Genomic DNA, 26383 nt, shown 5'->3' with positions numbered 1-26383 from the left:
CTCTTTATAATATGATTATGATTGTAACGTAATATAATCCCTCTAAAATTAAATAATATCAAGTAGTAATTGGCCAATGACACAACGGGCTTGTGTCGGTCATAGCCTTCCAACATGATAGAAAAGTAGTTCTTATTTTTAAATCATTATCGTTTCGTGCCACAGCCGAGGGCTTTGATTTTGAAGTAAGAAATACTTGTCTATTACATAGAGATGTGTACATTGAATAAGAATCTAAAGGTCGTTACGTGCCACAGCCGTGGGCCTTTGGGGACTGATTCAATTGTACGGAATGTTGGCTTAGACTTGACTTAGAATATTGAGTTTGTCGTGCCACAGCCGTGACTCAATTATTCAAGAGGCTAAAGTTTGATTAGGGAATAACATTAGATGTAATTGACAAGAGTTGTCTGCCTATTGAACATTACATGGCGTTTCGTGCCACAGCCAGGGTTGTGTAATGGAATGTAGGATCCCTATTCCCACTAGCATTATGAATGCTTAATTTTTCATGTAGGGGGTTGAATAAATTAGATAAACTAGTGGGAACCACTTATGAATAAAGACCCGATTCATATAGTGTTTTAAAATGAAATCGAATATTTGCTAAGTGTTGTTATGTGTTTATCATTTACAGATTTACTTTGTACGTTATGTCTTCTACACTATCACTCAGGAGCATACTGGATGCTCACAAATTGACTGGTCCTAATTATGCTGACTGGCTTCGAAACTTGAGAATTGTTCTCAGGATTGAGAAGCTGGAATACGTGATTGACTCACCTAAGCCTACTGAACCTGCTAGTGATGCACATAATGATGAACATGTTATGTATCGTAAGTGGATAGATGATGCAAATGTTGCTCAATACATCATGCTAGCTTCCATGAACATTGAGCTACAGAAGCAACATGAGCATATGGATGCTCACACTATCCTAATGCATCTACAAGAGTTGTATGATGTGGCGGGGAGGACAGCTTGATATGAGATATCAAAGGAGTTGTTCGGTTGTAAGATGTCTGAGGGATCATCTGTGAATGACCATGTACTTAAGATGATCAATTTGATTGAACGTCTTGGACAACTTGGTTTTGCCATGGATGGGGAGCTGAGCCAAGACTTAGTCTTGCAATCGCTTCCAAGTTCGTTCTCGCAGTTTGTTGTGAACTTTCACATGAATAAGTTGGATGTCAGCCTGCCTGAACTCCACAACATGTTGAAGACTGCGGAATCCAATTTTCCCCCTAATAAGAGTTCTGTTCTTCTAATTGGTGAAGGTTCCAATCCTAAGAAAAGGAAGAGGAACCCTTCCAAGAAGAAGAAAGTAGGTGAGAAAACGCCGGTTCCACCAAAAGCTGAAGACCCCAAGAGCAAAGTTGTTTGCTTTCACTATAACAAGGTGGGGCACTGGAAGAGGAACTGCAAGGTTTACCTTGCAGAATTGAAGAAGAAGAAGGGTAGTGAGACTACCGCTTCTGATTCAGGTATGTTCATGAAAGAAGTGAATATGTCATTAAATCAAATTTCTACTTGGGTATTAGATACCGCCTGTGGTTCTCAAATCTGCAATTTGTTGCAGGGACCAAGGAGAAGTAGGACTCTTGAGGAAGAGGAGGTGATTCTACTGATGGGAAATGGAGCAAGAGTTGCTGCTGAAGATGTAGAATCATTTCATTTATATATGCCTACGGGCAAGACTATTGTTTTAAATAATTGTTATTTTGTTCCCTCGATTGTGAGGAATATTATTCCCATGTTAGACTTGGCTGGATTTTCATTTATTATTGAGAATAATGAATGACCTATTCTTAGAGATAATATTCTTTATGGATGTGGTGCTTTAAATAATGGTCTGTATTTATGTGACATAATTTACTTCAGATTGAACAAACTAATAAAAGAAAAGGGATGATGAAAATATCACTTCATAGTGGCACTGCAGTCTCCATTTAGTAGACATGGAGAGAGGGCTGCAAATTTGCTAGGAATGGTACACACAGATGTATGTGGACCAATGTCTAAGCAAGCCATGGGTGGATTTTCATACTTCATTACTTTCATAGATGATAGATCTAGATTCGGATATGTGTTTGATGAAACACAAGTCTGAGGCCTTTGAAAAGTTCAAAGAATATAAGTATGAAGTGGAGAAACAACCAAACATAGTATTATAACTCTTCGATCAGATCGAGGTGGTGAATACTTTAATGGAGTGTTTCTAGATTATCTCAAAGTAAATGGTATAGTCTCCCAGTGGACTCCTCCAGATTGGTATTTGAAAGGAGAAATCAAACTTTGTTAGACATAGTTCGGTCCATGATGAGCTATGCAAATCTTCCAGTATTCCTATAGGGTTATGTATTGGAAACCTCAGCATATTTACTGAATAAGTGCCTTCCAAATCTGTTCCTCAAACTCCGTATGAGATATGGAAAGAAAGGAAACTGAGTCTTAAACACGTTAAGATTTGGGGATGTCCAGCTTATGTCAAGAAAGTTGACCCAGATAAGCTAGAATCTCGATCCGTAAAATGTAGTTTTGTGGGATATCCTAAAGAGACTTTAGGGTATTACTTTTACACCGATCATCGGGTGTTTGTCTCCAGACATGCTACCTTCTTGGAAAAGGAGTTTATCCTTGAAGGAAACAGTGGGAGCAAAATTGAACTTGATGAAGTTCAAGAAGCACAAACTATTACGGATCAAGTGGAAACACCTGTTCTGACTGAACAACCTTTTGTGGAATAGCCCATTCATAGATCAGGGAGAGTGTCTCGCCAACCTGAGAGGTAATATGGCCTTGTCATTAAGAATGACAATGAGTTGTCGATCATTGATGATGACGACCCTGTGACCTATAATGAGGCTATGAGTAGTGTTGACTCAGAGAAATGGCAAAGTGCCATGAAATCCGGAATGGAATCTATGTATACGGTATACAAAAGATAGATTATAGCAGATGGCCAGGTGGAGACCTATAAGGCCAGACTTGTGGAAAAAGGATTCAAACAAAGGCAATGGATTGACTTTGATGAAACCTTTTACCTGTAGCCCTGTTAAAATCAGTTCGGATTTTGCTTGCGATTGCTTCTTACTACGACTATGAGATCTGGCATATAGCCAGATGGTTTTCTTTCCGAGGGAAATGAAAACCTAGTGTGTAAGCTACTGCGAACCATATGTGGTTTAAAGCAAGCTTCTCGTAGATGGAATATCCGTTTTGATGAGACAATCAAAGAGTTTGATTTTATCAAAAACGTAGATGAACCATGCGTCTACAAAAGGGTTAGTGGGAGCGCGGTAACATTTCTTATATTGTATTGAATTAGAGTTGACACACATAACAACATAGCAGACCCACTCACAAAGCTACTTTATGAAAGTCACTTTGATCGTCATAAAGACAAGATGGGTATTAGATACTAGAGTGATTGGCTTTTAGTACAAGTGGGAGATTGAAAGGAATATGTCCTAAGTCCAATCATGTATTAGGATTTAGGAATAACTTCCTGTGTAATCTGTTTTGATTTCATTGATATTAATAAAAGACTTGTTTTGTTTTTATTACGGGCTCTATCTATTTAAGTGTTTAAATAAGATATACCATAGTTTAGAGTAAAGCTTTTTATGGATTATGATGAGATCATAATAGTGAGACCTAAAAAGATGATAACTCTAAACTTAAATAGTTCCTGGTCGTAGGATTACTAACTGATAATTAATAATCCGCAGAGATCGGTACATACTATGCTTGCTTCATTATGAAGGATGTCTGGTCTCATAGACATTTGTGTGGTGACACTATAGCTAGTATGTAGGTGCTTATTATAGAATAAGTTCACTGAACATGACTCGCACAGCTGAACAACTGATGGAGTTCACTCACGTGTCAGCAGTTATTCACATAGTGATAGTTGTACAAGTATCCTTAGACTTGAGGTCATCATAGTCATCTTGTGTACACTGAACTATGCTTTGGTTTAGTTCTTAGTCTCCAGGGACAATTATTAGGGCTCTACTGGGTATAGGAATTTGTACACGAAGATAGTGTATGATCAAAAAGGATCTACCCCTTCCAGTGAAGGAAGCGAATGTTCAAGGCTGATCCACTTATGCTAGTTCAGGAATCTCTGGCCAGAGTAAATGAAATTAGAAAGGAGTTTCTAATTTGCATAGAACTACGCATAGTAAATGGTAAGCAAGTGATTGAATTAGATAGGCTTGACACGAGATCCATGCCTTGTATTTAATCGGGACATTATAGGGTAGAAGGAGTTTATTGTACGGTAACTATTCACTGAATAGGTTCTTGGTATTCTAAGCAGTGAATTCATATTATCCGGATAGTCGCGATATGCTGAGAAGTATCCCTCACGATGTAGAATAAATGTGATTAATTAATTAATCATATTTAATAAATTAGAGAATTTATATAAATAATGATAAAATAGTTTTATTATTATTTATTTCTACTACCGGCTTAATATTGAACCTACAGGGTCACACCATAAAAAGAGAATGATTTTATGGTGGAGGAATTAATTAATAATGGCTAATAATTATTTATTTGTGAAATAAATAATTAATTGGCAAATTTAATAATTGATTAAATGAGATTTAATTGATTATAAATTAATTAAGAAAAGTTCTTAATATTATTAATTAAGGATTTAATTTTTGGAAATTAAATCAAGAGAGAAAATTATTTCTAAAGTGTTTAGAAAAAGGATTAATAATTAAAAGGTGTTTTAATTATTAATGAAAATAATAAATGGGATAATAATAATAATATTTATGGGAAAATTTCAGCTGAAAATTTTGCCCATAAATACACTATTATAGACCCTATTTTTATTCGAACCTAAGAACCCCAAAAACCCAAAAAGTTTGGAAAACCCAATTCTCTCCACCTCCTTCCTCCTCCTTAACATCGTTTTCTTGGTGGATACCGGTGGAGTGCTTCACACTTGAGGAGCAACTGCTAAGGATCTCTGATCGTTGTCTCCGAATTATTTTAAAGGTTAGATTCGATCCCTATGTTTTTACCACGATTTATATGATATTATTTGGATTTTATATGTGTAAAAGTGTTTTGCCATGCCCGCTGCGATTAAAAATCCAACACCCAGAAACTTGGCGGATCCACCAAGAGCTCCGGATGTGGGGGGGACACCTCCAGTTCTCATCAGCAACGCTGATATCTTGGAGCAATTATATCACATGGGGGATACTCTTAACAGTTTTCACTCAAGAATGAACACGGTGGAGCGTTGAAGGACGAGGAGAGGTCATCGTTTCCCCCGTCACGGTCATGCCTTGGGGAAAGCCTCTGTAGTTGAAGGAGATACCCAGGGCAGCGGGGAAAACCCGCGAATCACTCCACGGCGCTTGGAATATTCTGATGATGTAGAGCCTATTGTGGAGCTTGCGGATGAGGACACTGATTGTAGAGAAAGGCCTCGCCTTGGTAAGCAGGTAGTGCCACACCCCCATAATTCTGGGCGTACGATGGACGAGCGTTGTCGTGCGGAGAACCCTCAAAATCAAGATGAGGAAGGTAGGGATCTTTCAACCTTGAAAAGGAGGCTTGGCATACGGTTGGAAGACGACGATTTGAGGATGTTGCTGGTAGAATGGCAAAGGGAAGGAAACGCCGGAGAAGCGAGGCCCCGTGACACAACGCGTGTGCCCCCTGTATTCCAAAGGGATGACAGGTAGAGGTTGCCAGACGGCCGGTTTAGCTCGGTACGGACGTTAACCGGCTCGCCAAATATTCATCTGAGTCAGCTCGATGCGTGCTGGTTAATAATTCGGCACTAACCGGCTGAAGACACGAACCGAATACGAATAAGTTTTTCAGAATTCGTAGGAAGACCGGCACGACACGTAACCGGCCCATGTAACTCGCCAATGAATATGAGGTGCTGTAATTCGTGAACCGGCCCGGCACGTGGCGAATTATTCAGCTGCCTAGTTGGTGCATTTCCTTTTCTGCTTCAGACAGTTATTCTTTGAGCTTCAAGACCTGTAAATTATCATAAAATAGGTACCAAGCTATGGAATATCTAATTAATGAAATAACCAAAGATTTGACAATTTAGCCTTTTCCTTAATAAAGTAATATTTGAATAATTATTTGGAGCTCAATTGTTTACTGATTCAACTATATTACATATTTTTCCTTTTAAATTTTTATTTAAGTTCAATATTACACAAAATCATAACTATTTAACTTGTATATTCCGTTTGTATATACAACTTTGTTTTAAAAAAATAATAATTTTGGGGTTTGTACTTTTAATTATTTGCAAAGTTTGTTTGTATAAATTTAAAAAACAAAACAAAAGAAAAATTAAAAAAAAAGTAAACAGAAGTTGTCTGCCACTTCTGTGTCAATCAAATCAAGAGTGTAAACAGAAGTTATTCGCGGTTATTCGCCTGACCTGACCGCCGACTCGCCGAAATCGTTTAATTCGTTTAATTCGCGAGCCGTTCACGGCTTCATATTCTGTCAACTCGGCACGGCACGGCACGGCACGGCTCGTGCAGTTATACGGGCCGTTCACGAATTCATTGGCTGTTGAACCGGACCGTCGGAAATTCGGCCCGGCATGATCGGCCCGACCGTGTGGCCGGCTCTAATGACAGGGAGCTGCACCGCGAGCACGAGCGTGCCCCTCCGCGAGGAAAGCCCGGGAATTACTACCGGGGATATCAGAGGAATGGACGAGGAAGGATGGGATACCTGTACGGGAGAGCACCCTACAATGGTAGGAGGGGTAGAGCACCCTCCGCTGAAGAAGCCCCTGCCGTTATTCCCGTAACTTCCGACAGTGCTACAGGTAATGGGTCCAGGACGCGTCCTCATGACCGGGACGGCGGGCGAATTCAAGTAAGAATGCAAAATAATGATGAAATACCGCGACGCGGTCAAGAGGAACCTCGCGTGCGGGAAAATGTTCAAAACCAAGATGGTAACATGCCACAACCGCAGCCTCAGGGCGAGGGGCGGCGAGATCCACCGCCACACCCGGGGGGTAATCAAGGGGAATTGCTGCAAGTCGCTAAGAAACAACAACAACCTAATGTTCAAACCATTCCGGGTATAGGGACGTTTAATGTGAACGATCTTAAGAGATTTCTCAACCATCTTGAGAGAGGAAGAGTGACAGCAACTGCGCAGGCTCCTTCTCCTTTTGCTGTTGTTGTGAGGGAAGCGCAATTGCCTGCAGGATACAGGAACACAACCAATGACTTGCGTTTTCATGGGAACTCTGATCCTGTGGAATTCCTGGGGCGCTTTAATATTGAAATGGATGTATATCAAGTACCTGATTTGGCTCAATGCCGTCTCTTGGCGGCCACTTTTAGAGAAGACGCTCAGCAGTGGTTCTAAAAACTTGGTCCAGGTGTGATCACATCTTGGGAACAGATGAAAACTTTGTTTTTGACTCAATTTCAAGCCGTAGTGAAGTACACACCACCTGTTACCACACTGGCTAATGTGAAATAGAAGGAAGGAGAAAGTTTAACCTCATACTTCAAAAGGTTCAATGCAGAATCCACTTTGGTAAGTGGCGCAACCGATGAAACCCTGAAAATACTTCTTATAGCTGGACTGCGTGTAGGGACATATTTCTGGAAGCACCTGTAAGGGAAAGACCCGGTGTCGTTAGCAGATGTGCTTGCACAAGCAGAATCATTCAAGACGATTGAGCAGTAGCTCGTGGAAACAAAAAAGAATGAAAACACCCATAACTCCAAAGGGCGATCCAAGAGAAGGGATAGGTCCTTGAGCCCAGATTATCGGCGAAATGCCAGAAGCCCTAACAGGGTAAACACCGTGAGCTCGCGGAGAGAATGGAGCCCGCCGTCGAACTATGAGAGAAGGGTCAGCAACTATACACCACTGGCAGCTTCCATTGATCATATCTTTGAGGTAAATAAGGATAGAGGAATCTTCAAGAAACCCGACCGTCTAACTTCATGGCAGAGCAGAGACAAAAAGAAGTATTGTGATTACCATGAGTCTACCGGCCATGACACCCACGAGTGTCGACACCTAAAAGACGAAATTAAGGAATTGATCAGGGCTGGGTACCTAGGGGAATGGATTGACAAGGTAAAACGACGCAGGGGAAGCGATGACAAAGGTAATGATGAAAGACAGCCCCCGCGGAAAGAAGATGTTGAAAAAACAGCAGAAGTTAAGTTTCAGAGGGCTGACAGTATCAGGGCAATCTTTGGAGGACACCCTTTTGTTGGTGATAGTAATCGAGCACTGGAATGAAACGCGAGAGAAGCGCGACATCCACCGCTCACCAACATTCACAGCTTAGAAGACAGACCCCCGAAGGTCTTTAAGGGAGAGTCCGCTGATATTACGTTCAAGGAAAAAGAATCAAGGTGGGTACATCATCCCCACAACGATGCGCTGGTGATTACCATTCTTATTGGGGCAATGAATGTATATCGGGTCTTCTTGGACAATGGGAGTTCTACGAACATCTTGTACTACAACACTTACTAAAAACTGGGTTTCCCGGATAACGACATTTATTTTGAAGATGCGCACGTCTATGGCTTTACTGGGGAAGCAGTGAGAGTTATGGGTTCGGTCAGGCTTCCCGTCACGCTCGGGGAAGGAGCTTTGTCAGTTACTCAAATGATAGACTTCAAAGTGCTGGATCAGGATTCCGCGCACAATGTGTTGGTCGGCAGACCTTGGTTGCGAGCGTTCAGGGTCATAACCTCGATACATCACTTGATGATAAAGTTCCCAACACCAAACGGAGTTAGCAGTCTGAGAGGGTCGCAGTATGAGTCACGCGACTGCTACCATAAGGCTGTTAAAGAATTCCGCAGGAGAAGGTACGAAGGAAAGGGTCTTCCATTTGAGGATGTAGATGATATTCATACAAAACCAAGCGGAGAGGTTCATGCCCACTATTTCGTAGAAGTCCCCGAAGAGAAAGAAACCTATGTCTCTGAGAACTCTGTTCGAATGCGGGGGAATGTTTTGAGGATCCGTAGCGTGGAAGAAGTGGTGGCGAACCATGCAGAGAAGATCATACGGAAGGAGGTTAACGAAGAAAAATTGGAAGGAAGAAGTGAGATTTTGCAAGGTCTCGGAAATAACTTTAAGGTGGATGCTCCTCAAAAGAAGGACGCGCCCTTGAAGAATAAAAAAAAATTGAGGTTGATGCTCCTCCAAATGAGGACGCGCCCTCTTCACTTGCGTTGTATAAATCTATGCCTTGTCTTGAGGTAGATGCTCCCACTCATGAGGACGCGCCTTCAGATGCAAAAGTGGAAGTCGAAGACCCCCGAGACTTTGATTTCGATTTGGATCCCACGATCCCTATGCCCGCCGAAAAGACGGGACCGACCGAAGACACAATATCTATTCCGGTTGATAAAAATGACCCGAGCAAGGTTTTGAAAGTGGGATCCCAGTTAGATGATGAAATGAGAGGAAGTCTTACCCACTTCCTAATTGCAAATCTTGATGTCTTCGCGTGGAGTCATTCAGATATAATAGGAATCGACCCAGAAGTAATGTGTCATCGTTTGAATATCTTCCCGAATTGCACGGGCATACGTCAAAAACGCCGCCCCGTGAGTGGGGAAAGGGCGATAGCATTAATGAAGAAGTAGACCGGTTGTTGGAGGTGGGGCTAATCAAAGAATCGTTCTACCCCGAATGGCTTGCGAATCCAGTGCTGGTGAAGAAGCCGAATGGGAAGTGGAGGACATGTGTGGATTTCACAGATCTCAATAAGGCCTGTCCAAAGGATAGCTTCCCTCTCCCAAGAATCGATCAGTTGGTTGACGCGATGGCGGGACATGCGTTGCTGAGTTTTATGGATGCATACTCCGGTTACAATCAAATTCCGATGTATGGCCCTGATCAAGAATATACATCCTTTATTACTGACAGGGGGTTATACTGTTACATAGGAATGCCGTTTGGTTTGATTAATGCTGGCGCAAACTACCAGCGGTTGGTAAACATGATGTTCAAGGATCAAATCGGGAGAACCATGAAAGTGTATGTGGATGATATGCTGGTAAAGTCCAAGGTGGCGAATGACCACATCAAGCACCTGATGAAAATGTTTAACATTCTAAGGAGGTTTCGCATGAAATTAAATCCGCAAAAGTATGTGTTCGGCGTGGAGTGGGGCAAGTTTCTCGGGTTCATTGTCAACCACAGGGGAATTGAGGCCAACCCCGCGAAGATCAGGGCATTGTTGGATATGAAGTTACCCACCAATGTGAAGCAGGTGCAGAGTTTGACTGGGAGGATTACCGCGTTAAATCGATTTGTCTCCAAGTCGTTAGATAGATGCAAGGAATTTTTCAAAGCGATTAACTTAGTGGGGAAAGACTTTGTGTGGACATCAGAATGCGAAGAGGCTTTCAAAAGAATCAAGGAGCAACTAGGAAACCCTCCCATGCTGTCAAAGCCGTTGGATGGAGAATCTCTAATACTGTACCTCGAAGTGTCTAAATATTCGATCAGTGCAGTTCTGGTAAGAGAGGAAGATGGGCAGCAGTCACCAGTGTACTACGTGAGCAAGCGGTTGCACGACGTTAAAACTAGCTACACAAGCATGGAGAAACTGGTTTACGCCCTGATTCTTGCATCAAGAAAGTTGCGGCCGTATTTTCAAGCCCATAGAATTGAAGTCCGTACGGCATACCCGCTACGGCAGGTCCTTAATAAACCAGAGTCATCGGGAATAATGCTGAAATGGGCCGTGGAGTTAGGACAGTTTGATTTGGAATATGTGCCCCGGACAGCGATCAAGGGGCAAGCCTTAGCCGATTTCTTGTTGGAATTTGATTCTGAAATTGACGATAAAGCTTTAATAATGCTACATCCACCTCATGCTGAGGAGTCGTTGGAGGAATTTCCACATCCTTGGTGGATCTTGCATGTGGATGGGGCAGTTAACAATGGGAGAGCAGGCGTGGGTATAGTACTTATGTCTCCCGAAGGTCATCATCCGATGAGTGCAATTTATTTCAAGTTGTATGCAACAAATAATGATGTGGAGTATGAAGCGTTGATTAATGGCCTGAAGATTGCTTTGGAAATGGGTGTGCGAAACCTAATTGCAAGAAGTGACTCAGAGTTGGTGGCGAATCAGGTGAACGGGGGATTTCAAGCGCGAGGCCCGCGAACAGAATTGTACTTGAGATGTACACAGCGCCTGATTAGAATATTCAAAGAAGTTAGGATGGAATGTGTCCCGCGGGAGAAGAACAGTAACGCGGATGCTCTGGCAAAAATGGGGTCGCAACAAGAGGCTGTGTTGTTAGGATCCATCCCTCTTGAAATCCAGGAGATTCCTAGTATCCCAGAGATAGAAACTATGCAAGTGGATGAGGCTCCCAAGAAAACATGGATGACACCCATTCTGGCTTACATTCGCGAGGGAACACTCCCCGAGGATAAGTTTAAGGTCGTCGACTTCGCTATCAGGCTGCAAGGTATGTGATATACGACGAAGTTCTATACAAGAGAGGGTTCAATCAACCTATGCTTAGATGTATCGAAGAAGAAGAAGGAAATTACATCCTAAGAGAAGTACATGAAGGAATCTGTGGCAATCACTCGGGGGGTAGCTCGTTGGCAATGAAAGTTTTGCGCGAAGGGTATTATTGGCCTACGATGAAAGAGGATGCTACAAACTTTGTCAGGGCATGCGATCGCTGTTAACGTTTTGCAAATTACTCGTCTATGCCGGCAACGCTCTTGACGCCTATGGTAAGCCCATGGCCCTTCGCCATGTGGGGAATCGATCTTATCGGAGAATTACCTAAAGCTAAAGGGGACGTCAAGTATGCAGTGGTTAAGGTCGACTACTTTACTAAATGGGCGGAAGCTATGCCACTGGCTACTATCACCGTAAAGAAGACCAGGGATTTTGTTTTCAACTCCATCGTGTGCAGGTTTGGAATCCCTTACAAGCTTGTCTCCGACAATGGAAAGCAGTTTGATAGCAAGGAGTTGCGACAACTATGTGAGGAGTTGAAATTCAAGAAGGAGTTTGCAGCGGTCTATCATCCTCAAAACAATGGACAGACAGAAGCTGTTAACAAAATAATAAAGCATACCCTCAAAACCAAACTGGAGGAACGCAAAGGAAATTGGCCTGAAGAACTCCCGAAGGTGATGTGGTCATACAACACTACACCACGATCTACTACGGGAGAAACGCCGTTCATGCTGACTTACGGCTATGAAGCTATGGTCCCCGTGGAAGTTGGATCGGGATCGCTTCGCAGAGATTGTTACAGGAAAGAAGATGCTAAGGTTAATCAAAGGCTTTATTTAGATCTCTTAGAGGAGACGAGGGAAAATTCTCAGCTAAGGCTAGCAGCGTATCAGCAACGCGCCGCAAGGTATTATAACAAGAAGGTAAAGGGACAATTGCTGAAGGTGGGAGATTTGGTACTTAGGAAAGTGATGCCCAACACAAAGAACCCCCAATATGGAGTGTTTGGAGCTAATTGGGAAGGACCGTACAGAATAAAGTCCATCCTGTGGAAGGGGACTTATCACCTTGAAGATATGGAAGGTAAGCTGGTTCCGCGAGCGTGGAACGCGGAACATCTTCGAAAGTATTACCAGTAAGGTGCGGCTTTGGCCCCTTACATACTTCTTTTATTATATATTTAGGGGCTATTCCCGGATTATAGGCTAGAATTAAATAAATTCCTCCTAGCCTAGGGGGGTAGTGCATGTACTACTTACCTTAGAACTAGTTGAAAGGTCATTTTTTCGAAATAATTTCCCCACAGAGCATAGTAGCCGTGGGACTGGTGCACTTTTGACACCAGAGCGTATTATAAATAAAATTTTAAAATTTTCCAAAAAGTTATTTGCTTTGTTTGCTTGGTTGCATGACGCGTCCTAGACATAGGGCGCGCCCTAAGTGAGAGTTTTATACGAATGATAACTGAAGTAGTGGCTGTCAAAAGGAATAATAAAACTCAAGTAAAATGGAACTAGGAAGTGTACTATTTTCAAGGACGCGCCCAAGCTATCTTGGTTGATGCTCTTTCAGTTGAATGTTTCCTTAATTTTGTCAAGACATAACTAAAAAAGGAAGACAGGTCCTTACTAAGGACGCGTCCTGCTTGAGGGATAGTATTTCTTTGAGATAAAGGTTAGGCGCGTCAAAATATTAGGACGCGCCCCATTGTGCTTTGTGCCTTGACTAAAATACACAAGTACGGCATAGTGCCGCGCTCATGTACTTTCCAGAGCAAACCAAGACGCGTTCAACTAGATAGGACGTGCCCACAATGTGTATTTGCTTGACCTGTGATAGTCCACAATATTACGAAGATGACGCGTGCACAAAACAAGACGCGCCCATGCAAATGACAGAATAAGATGCTCAAGTAAAAATCTGCATGGTTAAGGCATAAAAGCTTAATAAAAGTACAAGCGAATGGAGTTCAGCAATAGTCATTACAACTTGCAAAGCTTCAAGGGGCCCGCACCCTTAAAGTAGGTCAAAAAATAACTTCATAAAAAAGCGTAGGACGCGTCCTAGGCAGGAGGTACATCCTGAGGCTTGTCTTTGTCATCCGCAGGGGGAGGTTGAGTCTGAAGCGGAGCAGGAGAAGGGGGCGCGTCCTCTTCCTCTAAGCCCAAAAAAATCCTCTTGTTCTTGATAGAATCTGTGGCCTTGACCCTGAAATCATTGACCCATATCTGGGTGTCAGCATCAAACTTTGAAAATGTATACCCTGGGTCGTTGGAAATAAACCCAAAGCACCACTCTTCAAACCCAGTCTGGAAGCCATGCTGGTAAACTAGTTTTTTCTCCTCTATCCATCCATATAGCCTGTCATCGTTCAGAGTGTCAAGCTCCAGCTGCATGGTGGAATTCAGTGCGATAACACTGTCCATTGTTTTCTCCAAAGAGGAGACATTCCCTTCTAGCACAGCTTTTTCTGTCTCAAGACGCGCCCTCTCCCCCTCCTGGCATTTGATCTCAGCACCTTTTTCTTGTGCAAGCAAATTGATATATTTCTCCAAAGATTTTACCTTGTCTTCGGCTTGGCTTTTAGCAGTATCAGTGGCAGCAAGACGCGCCCTGAGCCTTGCAGACATGTTAGCACTCTGCCTGGCATACAAGTAAAGCTCAGCTGCAGCCCTAACCATAGCCTTTTCTGTCTGCTGCTCTGTCCTGAAGGTCCAGCCTCTGACTTCATCCTCGGTGAAATCTTCAGCTGAGGACACGCCCAGGTATCGAAGCACGAAGGATTGATCATCTGGCACTACTTTTTGACGTTTAGAGGGAGCATCCTCAGCCTTCTCGGGGATGTCTAAACACAGTAGTGTCAATTATCTTTGGTGGAGGAGAAGGAGTTGCAACAGGATTTGGGGTTTTTGCCTTCGGATCAACCTTTGTAGGGGCCTGTTTCCTGGCCCTTAGTTTTTTGGAGGCCCCAATTGCGAATCCTTTGGGAAGAGAGGCCATATCTGTGATACAAACATGAAAATGTATTAGTTAAGTGCAGAAAGACGCGTCCTGAGTACAAGACGCGTCCATACTATTATTATGAATGTATACAGTTAAAAATAGGAAGGGGCATGAAGAGATGTCAATTAAAATGTATAAATGCGTGAAGATATGACAAGGGAAGTGAAAGATATGAATAATGCGTATAAGTATCAAACAAAGTATGACGCACCCTACATATATAGCGCGCCCTATCTAAGGACATATTGGCTATGATGGGTTATGGAAAAACATAAGTCATAGGAATATAGAACAAGTCCTAAATAACAAAAAACACGACGCGTCTTGTGAACAAGTCGCGCCCAACTTAAAAGATGTATGTTCATGAAACACCCTTAAAACTTATGTCAGTTGATATTTTTTGAATGGGGAGCTAATTTTTGTAGCTGTGGACGCGTCCAAACATTTATGACGCATCCTCCCTCACTTAAACTTACCTTGTTTTAAGTTGAATTGCTTACTAATGTCAATTTCGACCACCTCCGCGGCGCTGAGGCCCCTGGTTTTTTTTGAGGTCGTGAGAACAGGTTTGCCGTTATGAAATTCACGGAACTTACAGATAGAGCCAACCCGGGATGATAACGCGCCCACCAACTTAAGGTTGTCTTCTGTAATCATGTCCTTGAGATTAAAGTGTTTCTCTGCATACTGAAGAACCTTGTCTGCCCTCTTTTTTCTTTTCCCTGATAGTTCCTTCTGGACTCTTTTGTCTAGAGATAAAGGATAGTAATAATTCGTTAAGGGAGAAGGAAAAAGTTTGCTAAAGGAAAAGGGAGGACGCGTCACCTCAAGAGGATGCGTCCAGTGTATGAAAACATGTTTTGCGAATCACTTACTTGGTTCTAGGTTGAAACGAACACGGGATCTCTTGACGTTATAGATATAGAAGAAAGGTTCTTTCCAATCCCTATCATGGCTGATCTTGCCTTCATTAAATCCCTTGTTATTCAGCCACTTGTTGACAATAAAGAAGTGATAACTAGGAATTGATTTTCTTATGTTGTAAAAAAAACTGAATTCCTTCATGGAGGGCACGCCCAGTCTGAGGTTGTGGTACATCATGAACAAAGCCCAAGCTAGTTTATATGAGTTTGGAGACAGTTGGATTGGGGCAACGTCATACCACTTCAAGATCTTTTTGATGTATGGGTTCAAGGGCGCGCCCACACCTAGAGAAATCAAGTTTGGAGTAAGCACCATTCTGGGGATCCTTTGATTCCCAATGTTAAAGATATGTGGCCTCATGGTTCGAAGAGGGCGCGCCCAGATAACCACCATGTCATAATATTTCATGTGCCACTGGATCTCCAAGTCGGTTACAGTTGAGTCAAGAGCTACGCAGGCCAGCTTACCCTCTTTTTTCCTTCTAGCATTCTTCTCTGCCTCAGTCAGGGTACTAAGTCTTGCCCAGTCACAATCTACTTCAACGTCTGAAGGTTCCCAATGTTCTAGGGGAGAATCAGATTTCTGAGGGGATACAGGGTATGTCTCGGGGTCAGGAACCCTCCTTTCAAATTCGCTTACGCTGTGAGGGGACGCGTCCTGAGAAGGAGCCGCGTCTAGGGATGCTGAAGCGTGCTGAGAGTTTGAGGCGTCCTGCTCTGAGACAGTCATGCGTTGGGATCTTTGGCTGGTGGTTGGTATAATCTCATCATCGGTCCAATCTTCGATGGCGGCCCTGGTATGGAGGATTGGGGTTTGTTGGCGTTTGAGTCCTTTTTTTTTATTCTTGAACTTATGGGAACATGATCCATGGAATCGGAGCTGGAGTCAGACATTATAGAAGTCTTTGAGTTGAGAGATTCGAAGACGCGTCTTTCTTTTTTGAGAAAGGAGCTCGTCCTATGCGATTTAGGGAAGTCGGGTTTGAAAGAGATCAGGTGCGGGGAGGAGATTCCAAGGCGTTTGTTGAGGACTTTAAACAGATGGAAAGGTGAGGAAGAAGACGCGTCCTCCAGCTGCAAAAGAAGGAATAAACATTTGAGGACGCGTCCATAAAAAAAAGAGAAGGAAGAAAAGACAGGGGAAAGAAAAGGAAAATGAATGATTGAACGAAGCTACTATATACATTCGGAGACGCGTCCTAGAAATCTACCATAGAAAACGTGTTATGGTGACGTGTCCTAATAAGCTTTTGGCCCTACATTACCTTTGTTGGGGACAACTTAAACATGTCTTAAATAAGGAGATACAGGACGCATCCTAACGGGAAGACGCGTCTAGCATGGTTGCAATGTAGTGGAATTTTAATCGATTATAATCGATTTGGGGGAAGTTTTTCTGTAAACCTAAAAACATGTAATTATGGAATCAAAAGAGCAAATATGACCCAATTCATATACACATATACATACAAGAAAGACTGAGAATAGTTTATAAAAGCATGAGGAATGTGAACGGTTTTTGTTCGTTCTAGTCGATTTGCTCAATGAAATTAAGGGATAATGGAAGATTTGCATACCTCGTAAGTTAGGGGTTGGATTAAGCAGCTCAAATTGAGTAATGGTCGGTGGAATTGTCGAGTTCTTGGATTTGACTTCTTGCAGCGGCGGTAATGGCTGTTTTGAGAGAGAGAAAGGAGGTTGGTGATGATGATATGATGTGGCCAGGGTATTTAAAGGAGAAGGGTGGTTATGTGGATGACAGCTGTATGCTGCAAGTACAGAGTGAAGGCAAGGCACGTCCGGTGCCTTTGACGCGTCCTGTTAACCAAATTTCATTGCTTGGATTTTAGGATAAAAATTCCAATTTTGTTTTCAACTACAAGTGGAATTTGGGGGGTAGTTGTTATACCCGAAATTTTGCATTGAGTTGATTCGGGTATAATGCGGATTACATACGGTCAAACCCGGTACTGCGTTGTGGAAGGATAGGACGCGTCCTATCACATAGGACGCGCCTATACTTGATTTGATGCTTTATGCTCTGGTAATAGCGAAGCTTGGATATGGACGCGCCCACTTGTGGTAGACGCGTCAACATTGGGAAAATTACTTGGTAAATGTGATCTTGTGGCAATGGAAGTTGGAGGACGCGCTTGTCTCCACTAGGACGCGTCCTGTAGCTTTGGCACGCTATAAGGAACGGTTGATGAAGAAACAGGGTTGAATTTATGAAGGAGAGGACGTGCCCAATGGATTAAGACGCGTCCTGTGATTGGTTTATGTGCTCTCAATGGTGACTTCAACGAAAAGCTTGTATGGAGAGGAGCAATGGAGGTTATTTTTACTAACGTATTTGTTGTAGGTACTCTTTGAAGAATTCTCTCCTTGAGACGGTCAAGGAGGGGGATGTCCGTGAAAAACTTGAAGGCCTCCAGGGGTATGCCTAATGATTGAAGGCCTCCTCCTGTATTCAACGGGTGTCCTCGTTGGGGATGTGGGGTTAACTTTGGTGTGTGCTTTGGGAACTCTGTTCTTGCATTCAACGGGTGTCCTCGTTGGAGAACTTTGGAGTCATCCTGCACTTTGCACCCAAGAGCTTGGGATCACCTGTCCTGCTATCTGGTGGGTTATCCTCATTCGGGGGACAGGGACGCGTCTGGCACTTGGGGTGAACCGTGGCTATACCTGCGTCTGTATATCAAGGGAGATAATTGTAGCGGAGTGTTATCCTTGCGCAGGGAGATGCACTATCCGTGAAGTCCTACGATTACGGACGAGCCTTGGGCCTTCGCGGTTGGGCCTCATAGTTGGACATTTCTAAAGCTAGTGGAAGACGGATTTTGGATGAGCTTCTACTGGACCTAGGAATAAGAAGTCTAAACCCATTAGATTTCTTGTTCTACGAGAACTACATCAGGCTTGATCCCTATATAAAGGGTATGTAGGCACATTGAGAGGGTAAGAAGTTGAGAGCTGATAAGAGAGCCACCACTTACTCTGATCAATCTCAGCCTAAAACAATCACAAACCACCACACACCGCTTAAGTTTCCGGTAAAAAACCACCGTCACAGATCTTAGTTCCGGCGAGAAACCTCAATTTTTGTTGTTACCGGATTCTTCCGTCAACAAAAAATATGATGATATCTACGATAAAAGTTAAACTTAGGATGATACCATAGATAATTTTCGAGTTTAATCTATAGATATTTTTGGTTCAAGTAATTTTAAAAGCATTGTTTTTCGTTAAAAGTTTTACATCCATATAATTAATACATCAAGTGTAGTGACATTTAAAGTATGAATATAAAATTGCCTTATTTATAGATGAACCTCGGATACATTACAAGCACAACAATGCTTGTACGTTTTATTCAAAACCGAAAAAGGAACTCTCATCTCCAACACATACTTGGAGATGAGCATATGTTATTTATTATTCTCGACTCATCTTAACTTATTAAACCTCGAGAAGGCTTTGAAATGCACGAGTGAATGTTTTTCCCTGAGAAGTTTGTGGGGCGAACATAATAGTCTCAGCGTTGCTATACTTGAGTTTCGATGCTTCCTGTTCCGAAATTTGGAGAATATTGGACAAGATACTCACTGGTAGTCCCCTGTACACTGAGGCCCTGCCTGCAATAGGAGTTATCATAGCATTATCGTTCGTCTTAAACGCCACCCATTGGAATCCCCGGTTTCCTGCTTGGATCATCACCGCGAAATTCTGTGGAATTAGCACTAGTTGTCCTTTCTGTAGGCGCTCGTCAAACACCAGTCTCCCTTGGTTGTTTACGATCTGGATCCTTGCTTCTCCGTCTGTCGGGTACATGATGCTGTGCGCGTTCAACACCCAGAACGGTCCCATCATTGCATTCTGAGGTTGTTGCCATTTTTAGGAAATGAAATTTTTTTAAAAAAGAAAAATTACTAATATGATGATTTTTTTTTCAATTTTACTATTTTCTGAAAATATTTGCACATATACGATTGCAACCAAAAGTAACCAGATGCAACTTCATGAAAGATAATTTAAGTTTTTTTTGGCATCTAGGTGCAAAATCGTGTTTTTGCAAAAAAAAAATTAAAATTTTGTATTTTTTGAAAAAATCTAAAAAAAATGCATAAAGATGAGATTGATTACCATTTTAAGATGACCTCTTTCGGCACTGAGTCTGACATCATTCAAGATGGGTAGATGGTGGCTGTTAAGAGAAGTTAAATGTCCAGCTTGTGGGTTGAAGATATCAGCTTGATCTATCTTGTCAATGTTAATCCTGATATTTTGTGAGCAGCTGGTTTCTTCCAAGCCGTTGTCTTGTTGCTGCTGTTGTTGTTGTTCGGGTCTTGTTACTTGAAGCTCCTTTTCGATTGTAATGATGTGGCCTTCTTTCACACCCTGGCCCTTGAGCTTGCTTGCCATCTCCTTGTTCATCTTGAATGCAGCTGTCAACATCTCGTCAGCAAAGCCTTTGAGAATACTCTCCCCTTGGAATTGTTGGAGTAATGGACATTGTTGTTGCTGCCCTTGTTGTCGTCCTTGTGGATTTCCTAATACGTAAAATCTCTGTAACATAGGTTAAGGATATCAGTTAGTACCGTGGTTCTTTAATTAGTTTTAATTCGATGATTTTGTTTTTAGTATTGATTTGACAAAAGAATATATACCTGCGGAATGCTGTCGAGCTGATTTGCTCGGTTGGTGGTGTCAAACATAACAACAAGTTTAACGTCTTGATCACCGTTGTTGTACATCCAATGTGTAACTCCAGCCTGGAAAATAAGTATATCTCCCTTTTTGAAGTTTTCGATCTTTTGATTCCTGTCTCTCATTCTCTCGCCACTTTGTTCCTGAGGTGATTGGAAAGTCTCGGGACAACCGGGCAACACAACACTATAAAATCCCTTGCCTGCCAAACAGTACATAGTAATTAGTTATCATCTCATACTATATGACCTTGTTATATATGCACACACAAATATAACAAAGATACCTTCTTCGACGTACACCATTAGTACAGAATTTGCGTAAGAAGGCACAAGGAGGCTTTTACGTCGAATAGTGTGTTTGAGGAAAGCCACACCAGCGCACCTGAACTGCTGAGTATCGGGGTTCCAGAATTCGGTTTTACCACCTTCTGCTTCAATAGTGGAGATAGGTTGTAGAGCTCTCATGCTGTCAAAATTGCACTCTTGTTGTTGCTGCAAGTCATTTCTTCTGGCAGTGCAGCCATGGAGCAAGATAAGAGAAATAAAGGAGATTAAAAACAACCTGGAAGCCATTGTTAAATATAAGGAAGCTAACAATATTGTCACTTGTTGTTGAGTTGAAGTGCCAAGAGCAATGTTGGTATTTATAGGACAAAATGGTGACTTGTAGCTGGACACGTGAAAGCTTGCATGCAAGCCAGGTTGCAATCGGCATGCAAATAAAACCACAATTTCTTTACACATGGGTAGTGTTGACGAGGCATTTCTCCATGTTTATCTTTCTCATTTTTTCATTTTTTTTAATAAAAAGTATAATTTCTAAGCCTGATCCTATTGCGCCCAAGGTATACAAAACTGCATGCAAGATTGCGTAATGTTGCTTGCATCAGTATTAAACGTGGACTTGGATGGAGAAATAGGCAGTACAGAATATATAGAGTGTAAAATGAAAATGACCAGAGTGTGGTGACGTTTTTGAGGTGGGCGCCTGAATTCGACTTGAATTTGTATACTAATATAAGCATGACATTGACTATGACGAGAATGCTGGGATTTTAATTTAATTTATATATTTATGTTATGTTATGTGTTATTTATTTGGATAATTCAATCTGTTTTACTTACTAGTAGCAGTAGGATTAGTATGTGGATTAGTAGTGTAAGTAGTAGTCAATTATATGTATTAGAGGAGAAATAATAGGAAGGGGTTGGTGATTTTATGCTAGTACACCTAATATACATGTATATACTTAAATTCTAGTTTTTTGCCTTTACACTTGGTATCGCCTGAGTTTTTTTTAAGCATGTTTTATCAAAACTAGGGTTTCTGGGGATCTTGCAAGGGAGAGATGCCTCAGTATGATTATACCATGTTGTTTAAGCCAAATATAAAGATGCCTGATGATTCTTGTTTCTCGTGTGGGTAAACATACTTATCAAAGAAATGGTGTCTTAGTGAGTTGAAGCCATTCAACATTGTTCACTTAGGATATGGGATAGAAAACTTGATGACATACACTATCAGGGACAATTGTTGCAGATGACAAAAATCGCACCACCTAGCATGAATAAAGAGCTCCACTATTTAAACAAGGCAGGCAAGTTGCTGTTTTGGCGTATGGTAAAACATAGACATAGTACTTGTGTTGGACTATTCCCAAATGAGATGAAAGATGATAATCTAGTTTTATTATAAACAAATATAAGATGTGCCAGAAAGAAAACAAAGGTGCCAAATGGGCAAGAAGAAAGAATGCCAAATTTTTATTAAAGCCATATGGGTAATGTTGAAGTGCCAAACGGACAGAAAAGTTGAAAGTCAAACGGGTTAGCACTACTAGAAATAGTAGATACGACATCGGTCCTTAGACATCGGCATGTAATGCACCCGATGTTAAAATGCAGTTTAACATCGGTTTTGTAAAAAGCGATGTTGAATACGCATATTGACATCGGTTTCACTTAGTAGCCGTTGTCTATCTTCAGAAATTAAAAATGCCACAAATTTGTTTTTAACTTTGACATCAGTTCATTTTGTTAACCGTTGTCTATGGCCTTTTAAAAAAAATAAAAATTACTTAACTCCCCCCCCCCCCCCGCTTTTCAGTACACTTTCCCCCCTTTAATTTTAACAAAAAATTCACTTTAACATATTTTCCCCCCTTTCCAAAAAACCTCTCGCGAGCCTCTCATCTCTCCCCGACCCTCGCCTCTCTCGTCTCTCTCATCTCTCCCCTCCTTCTCTCTTAGTCTTCTTACCTTTCTTCTCTCTTCTTACCTTAGTCTCTGTTAACCGTCTCTTCTCTCTTTTCTCTGAAACCCTAATTTTAGCCCCAATTCTAATTCAAGATTTGGAGCTTCAAATTAGAGCAAATTAAACTTGAAATTGAGCTAGTATCTGGAGGTTGGAGCTAGTATCTGGAGGTAGACAGCATTTGGAGGTTTGAGCACTGAGGGTTTAGAACATTGGGGTTTCGGAACATTGAAAGCATCCAGAGGTATATTCTTCTTTACTTCTTTACTGTTTATCTCCCTCATTTTTATGTTTAATATCTTCTTTGTGCATGTAAATGTTTTATGTTTATCTTCTTTTCTTCTTTACTGTTTTTCTTCTTTGTGCATGTAAATGTTTTATATTTTTGGGGGTTTTATGTTTGTTTCTTTTTGGGGGTTTTATGTCTTGTTTTTGGGAATTTTATGTCATGTTAAATATTTTAGGTACACTGATGTAAATCAATGTTTTAGGTACATTGATGTAAATGTAAATGTTTCTGTTCTGTTTTTAATTATGTGTTTTCTGGGGGTTGTTCATACATATTAGTGTGTTTTGGGGGGGTTTTTGGGGCTGCATTTGAACAGGTCTCAGATATGAACAAGTCTCTGCATTTCTTGTTTTGTATGATAGTCATTTCTCTGATATGAACAAGTCTCTGCATTCCTGATATGAACTATCTGTTACTTGTGTTGTATTATAGTAATTGTTTTGTATAATTATCCTTCTCACAGATACAAGTAACAGATAATTTTAATTTATTTATTTATGGGCTGAATTTGTTTCAATACTCAAGTTCTCACTGAGTTTTATTTATGTGAAGGAAATTTAACAATTGTCTGGGCTGTGAATGTTGGAATTATTGGTTTTTAATTATGTGATATTTTCAAATATCTTGGTTTAATTTGTTTTAATTATCTTGGTTTAATTTAGTCTAGTTTATAAATATAGTCTAGTTTTGTAATTAATTGGGTATATGTATAGGATCTTAGAGTAATGAATTAGTACTATAAATTATTAGGATATCAAGGTATTTACTCCTTTCTAAGTTTATATAATTAATCCCTACAGTAACCAACACAAATTTGATATGCCTTTTATTAAATAATTATAAATAGGTATGTGTTGGATTTATAATATTTATAGTGGATATCAGGTAGGGAAATTTGATGGATAAGACATGGATTTTGCAAGATAGGGATTCTTTAGCATTTGAAATGGGGGTGGAAAACTTCTTGATATATGCTGAAGAAAATTCTGAAGATCGTAACAAAATTCCTTGCCCTTGTGGACGATGCGCCAATTTTAAAAAATTCTCTATAAAAACAATCAGGGGCCATATCTATGACAATGGCTTTTGTCTAGGTTATGTGCATTGGGTTTGGCACGGGGAGACTGCTTCTACGGGTCCTAAATCTTCAAGTGCTAGTTGTCCACCTGAAGAGCAAGCTCCAGACCCACCTCCTGAGCAAGCCTCTGATGAAGCGTCAGAGCAAGATCAGGAGCATGTCGCTGCTTCGGAAACTGTTGATGTTTGTGAAGCGGCATATAACTCGAGTCAATATGATAATGATTCATATCAGTTTAGGAGGTTCGTAGCCGATGCTGAGCAACCTCTATATGAGGGTAGTGACTGTACTAAGTTAGAGTCGATGTTGAAGTTGCATAACTGGAAATCTAGGTTTGGTATTACCGATAGTGCCTTCACTGACCTCCTTTCTTCTGTTGGGTCTCTACTTCCCAAAGATAATGTGTTACCCAGTAATGCATATGAAGCAAAAAAAACCCTCTCCAATTTAGGTCTAGAGTATATAAAGTTCCATTCATGTCCGAATAACTGTGTACAGTACAGGGGTGTACATGCTGATGCAACCAAGTGTCCTAAGTGTCGACTTTCTCGGTGGAAGTTGACAAAGAAAGGTGAAGAGAGGATTAATCTTCCAGCCAAAGTCATGTGGTATTTTCCAATAATTCCTAGATTTAAACGTATGTTTAAATCTCCTTCCACCGCTAAACTAATGTGTTGACATGCGCAACAGCGGACACAAGATGGTAAAATGCGACATCCAGCCGACTCTCCATCTTGGAAAAATATAGATTATAGGTGGCCATCCTTTGGTAGTGAACCGAGAAACCTTCGCTTGGCTTTATCGGCGGATGGTGTAAACCCGCACAATAATGGCCTATCTAATAGATATAGTTGCTGGCCAGTCATATTGGTGACTTACAATCTTCCTCCCTGGTTATGTATGAAAAGAAAATTTATGATGTTGTCGATATTGGTCCCTGGCCCGCATGAGCCTGGTAATAACATCGACATCTACTTACAACCGATGATTGATGATTTAAAAAAGCTTTGGAAGGAAGGGGAACCAAATATGTATGACGCGTATAACAAATCATTTTTCACTTTAAAAGTAGTTTTAATGTGGACGATAAATGACTTCCCTGCTTACGCAAATTTATCTGGCTGCGTTAATAAGGGTTATAAGTGTTGTCCAGTTTGTGGAGATGACACCGTAGCTAAATTTTTGACTCATAGTAGGAAAATGTGCTACCAAGGGCATCGTCGATATTTGCCTCTACATCATCCTTATAGAAGGCAGAAGGCTGCTTTTAATGGACAACAAGAGTTTGGGCAGCCGCGTCGAACCCTATCCGGAGAAGAAGTGTTAGCAGAGCAAGAACAAATCAAATTTGAATTTGGGAAGAAAATGAAGAAGGCAAAGAAGGTTGAAAGTCCATGGAAGAAAAAATCAGTATTTTTCGAGTTAGAATACTGGAAATTTCACCATGTTAGGCACTGTATTGATGTCATGCATATCGAGAAGAATGTATGTGATAGTTTGATTGGTACATTACTAAATATGCGCCATAAGACAAAGGATAGTGCGGCAGCCCGTCGTGATATGATGGAAATGGGCATTAGATCTGATTTGGCTCCTTAAGTAGGAGTAAAGAAAACCTATTTGCCTCCTTCTCCCTTTACTTTGTCAAAGGCAGAAAAAAGGACTTTCTTGTCATCATTAATGTCGATGAAACTTCCATACGGACATGCATCGAACATAAAAAATTGTGTTTCCATGCCTGATTTAAATATTTACGGGCTGAAATCACATGATTGCCACATTCTTCTCCAACAATTACTCTCGGTTGCAATACGCTCCGTTCTTCCGAAGCATGTTAGGGTCACAATTATTAGATTGTGTTTCTTTTTTAATGCTTTGTGCAACAAAGTAGTAGACGTGTCAAAACTGGATAAGCTGCAGTCAGATGTTATACTAACCTTGTGCGATCTAGAAAAGGTTTTCCATGCGTCATTTTTTGATGTAATGGTACATATAGTAGTCCACTTGGTCCAGGAACTACGCTTATGTGGACCAGTATTTTATAGGTGGATGTATGCGTTTGAACGGTTTAATAAAGTACTAAAGAGTTATGTTCGAAACCGTTATTATCCCTAAGGTTGTATGGCAGAGAGTTACCTTGGAGAAGAGTCCGTAGAATTCTACACCGAGTTTCTTAGTCAGAATTACTCCACTGCCGGTCTTCCAAAGGACCAAGATAATAAGATATCAGGTCCATTATCTGCTGTGATAATAAAATCAGTGGAAGAGAAGGAGCGAGATGAAGCACATCTACATGTCCTTCTAAACAACGCTGAAGTGTTTCCATATATTCTGTGAGTTTATGCAGTTTGTTGTTTTCAATTCCTCATTATCCAGTAATTAGTCTTGTAATGTGTCTTTAATATATCATTCCATATGCATTTTTCAGAATGCATAAGGAATATCTTGAAGAAATTCACCGAGGGAAAAGGAAAAGCTTACATTGGCTCATGAGAGAGCACAATCGGCTCTTTGCTGATTGGTTTCAAAACAAAGTCAGTGTTGTATTAGGTTCTTTGATCTGTAGTGTAATGACGACTATTAGCTATTTAGGATTTAAAATTTCTTATCATATCTG

At 41.2% G+C, this 26383-nt stretch overlaps 2 protein-coding genes across 2 annotated transcripts; one reads left to right on the top strand and one right to left on the bottom strand.

Annotated features, from left to right (window-relative positions):
• Nucleotides 1-18736: 18736 nt before the first annotated feature.
• Nucleotides 18737-20772, bottom strand: LOC141707657 (11S globulin seed storage protein Ana o 2.0101-like). Its single transcript, XM_074510956.1, has 4 exons — nt 20430-20772; nt 20104-20345; nt 19580-20002; nt 18737-19312 (listed from the first exon to the last, which is right to left on the bottom strand). The coding sequence occupies exons 1-4, from the start codon at nt 20716-20718 to the stop codon at nt 18896-18898; spliced, it is 1371 nt and encodes a 456-aa protein (XP_074367057.1). The 5' UTR covers nt 20719-20772; the 3' UTR covers nt 18737-18895.
• Nucleotides 20773-23634: 2862 nt separating this feature from the next.
• Nucleotides 23635-25365, top strand: LOC141691418 (uncharacterized). The gene is made up of 2 exons (XM_074496160.1): nt 23635-24366; nt 24457-25365. The coding sequence occupies exons 1-2, from the start codon at nt 23635-23637 to the stop codon at nt 25363-25365; spliced, it is 1641 nt and encodes a 546-aa protein (XP_074352261.1).
• Nucleotides 25366-26383: the final 1018 nt, after the last annotated feature.

The sequence above is a fragment of the Apium graveolens genome, chromosome 2 (genome assembly GCF_009905375.1).
Source record: "Apium graveolens cultivar Ventura chromosome 2, ASM990537v1, whole genome shotgun sequence".
Lineage (NCBI taxonomy): Eukaryota > Viridiplantae > Streptophyta > Magnoliopsida > Apiales > Apiaceae > Apium > Apium graveolens.
This window is presented reverse-complemented; position numbering and strand designations above follow the sequence as displayed.

Excerpts from the sequence above, each read along its gene's own strand:
- LOC141707657 (XM_074510956.1), bottom strand. The coding sequence starts at position 20,718 with ATGGCTTCCAGGTTGTTTTTAATCTCCTTTATTTCTCTTATCTTGCTC. Across the intron at positions 20,003-20,103 it reads AGCTCGACAGCATTCCGCAG|AGATTTTACGTATTAGGAAA; the intron begins GTATATATTCTT and ends CCTATGTTACAG. Across the intron at positions 19,313-19,579 it reads AAAGAGGTCATCTTAAAATG|AATGCAATGATGGGACCGTT; the intron begins GTAATCAATCTC and ends CAACAACCTCAG.
- LOC141691418 (XM_074496160.1), top strand. The coding sequence starts at position 23,635 with ATGGGGGTGGAAAACTTCTTGATATATGCTGAAGAAAATTCTGAAGAT. Across the intron at positions 24,367-24,456 it reads GGATTAATCTTCCAGCCAAA|CGGACACAAGATGGTAAAAT; the intron begins GTCATGTGGTAT and ends CATGCGCAACAG.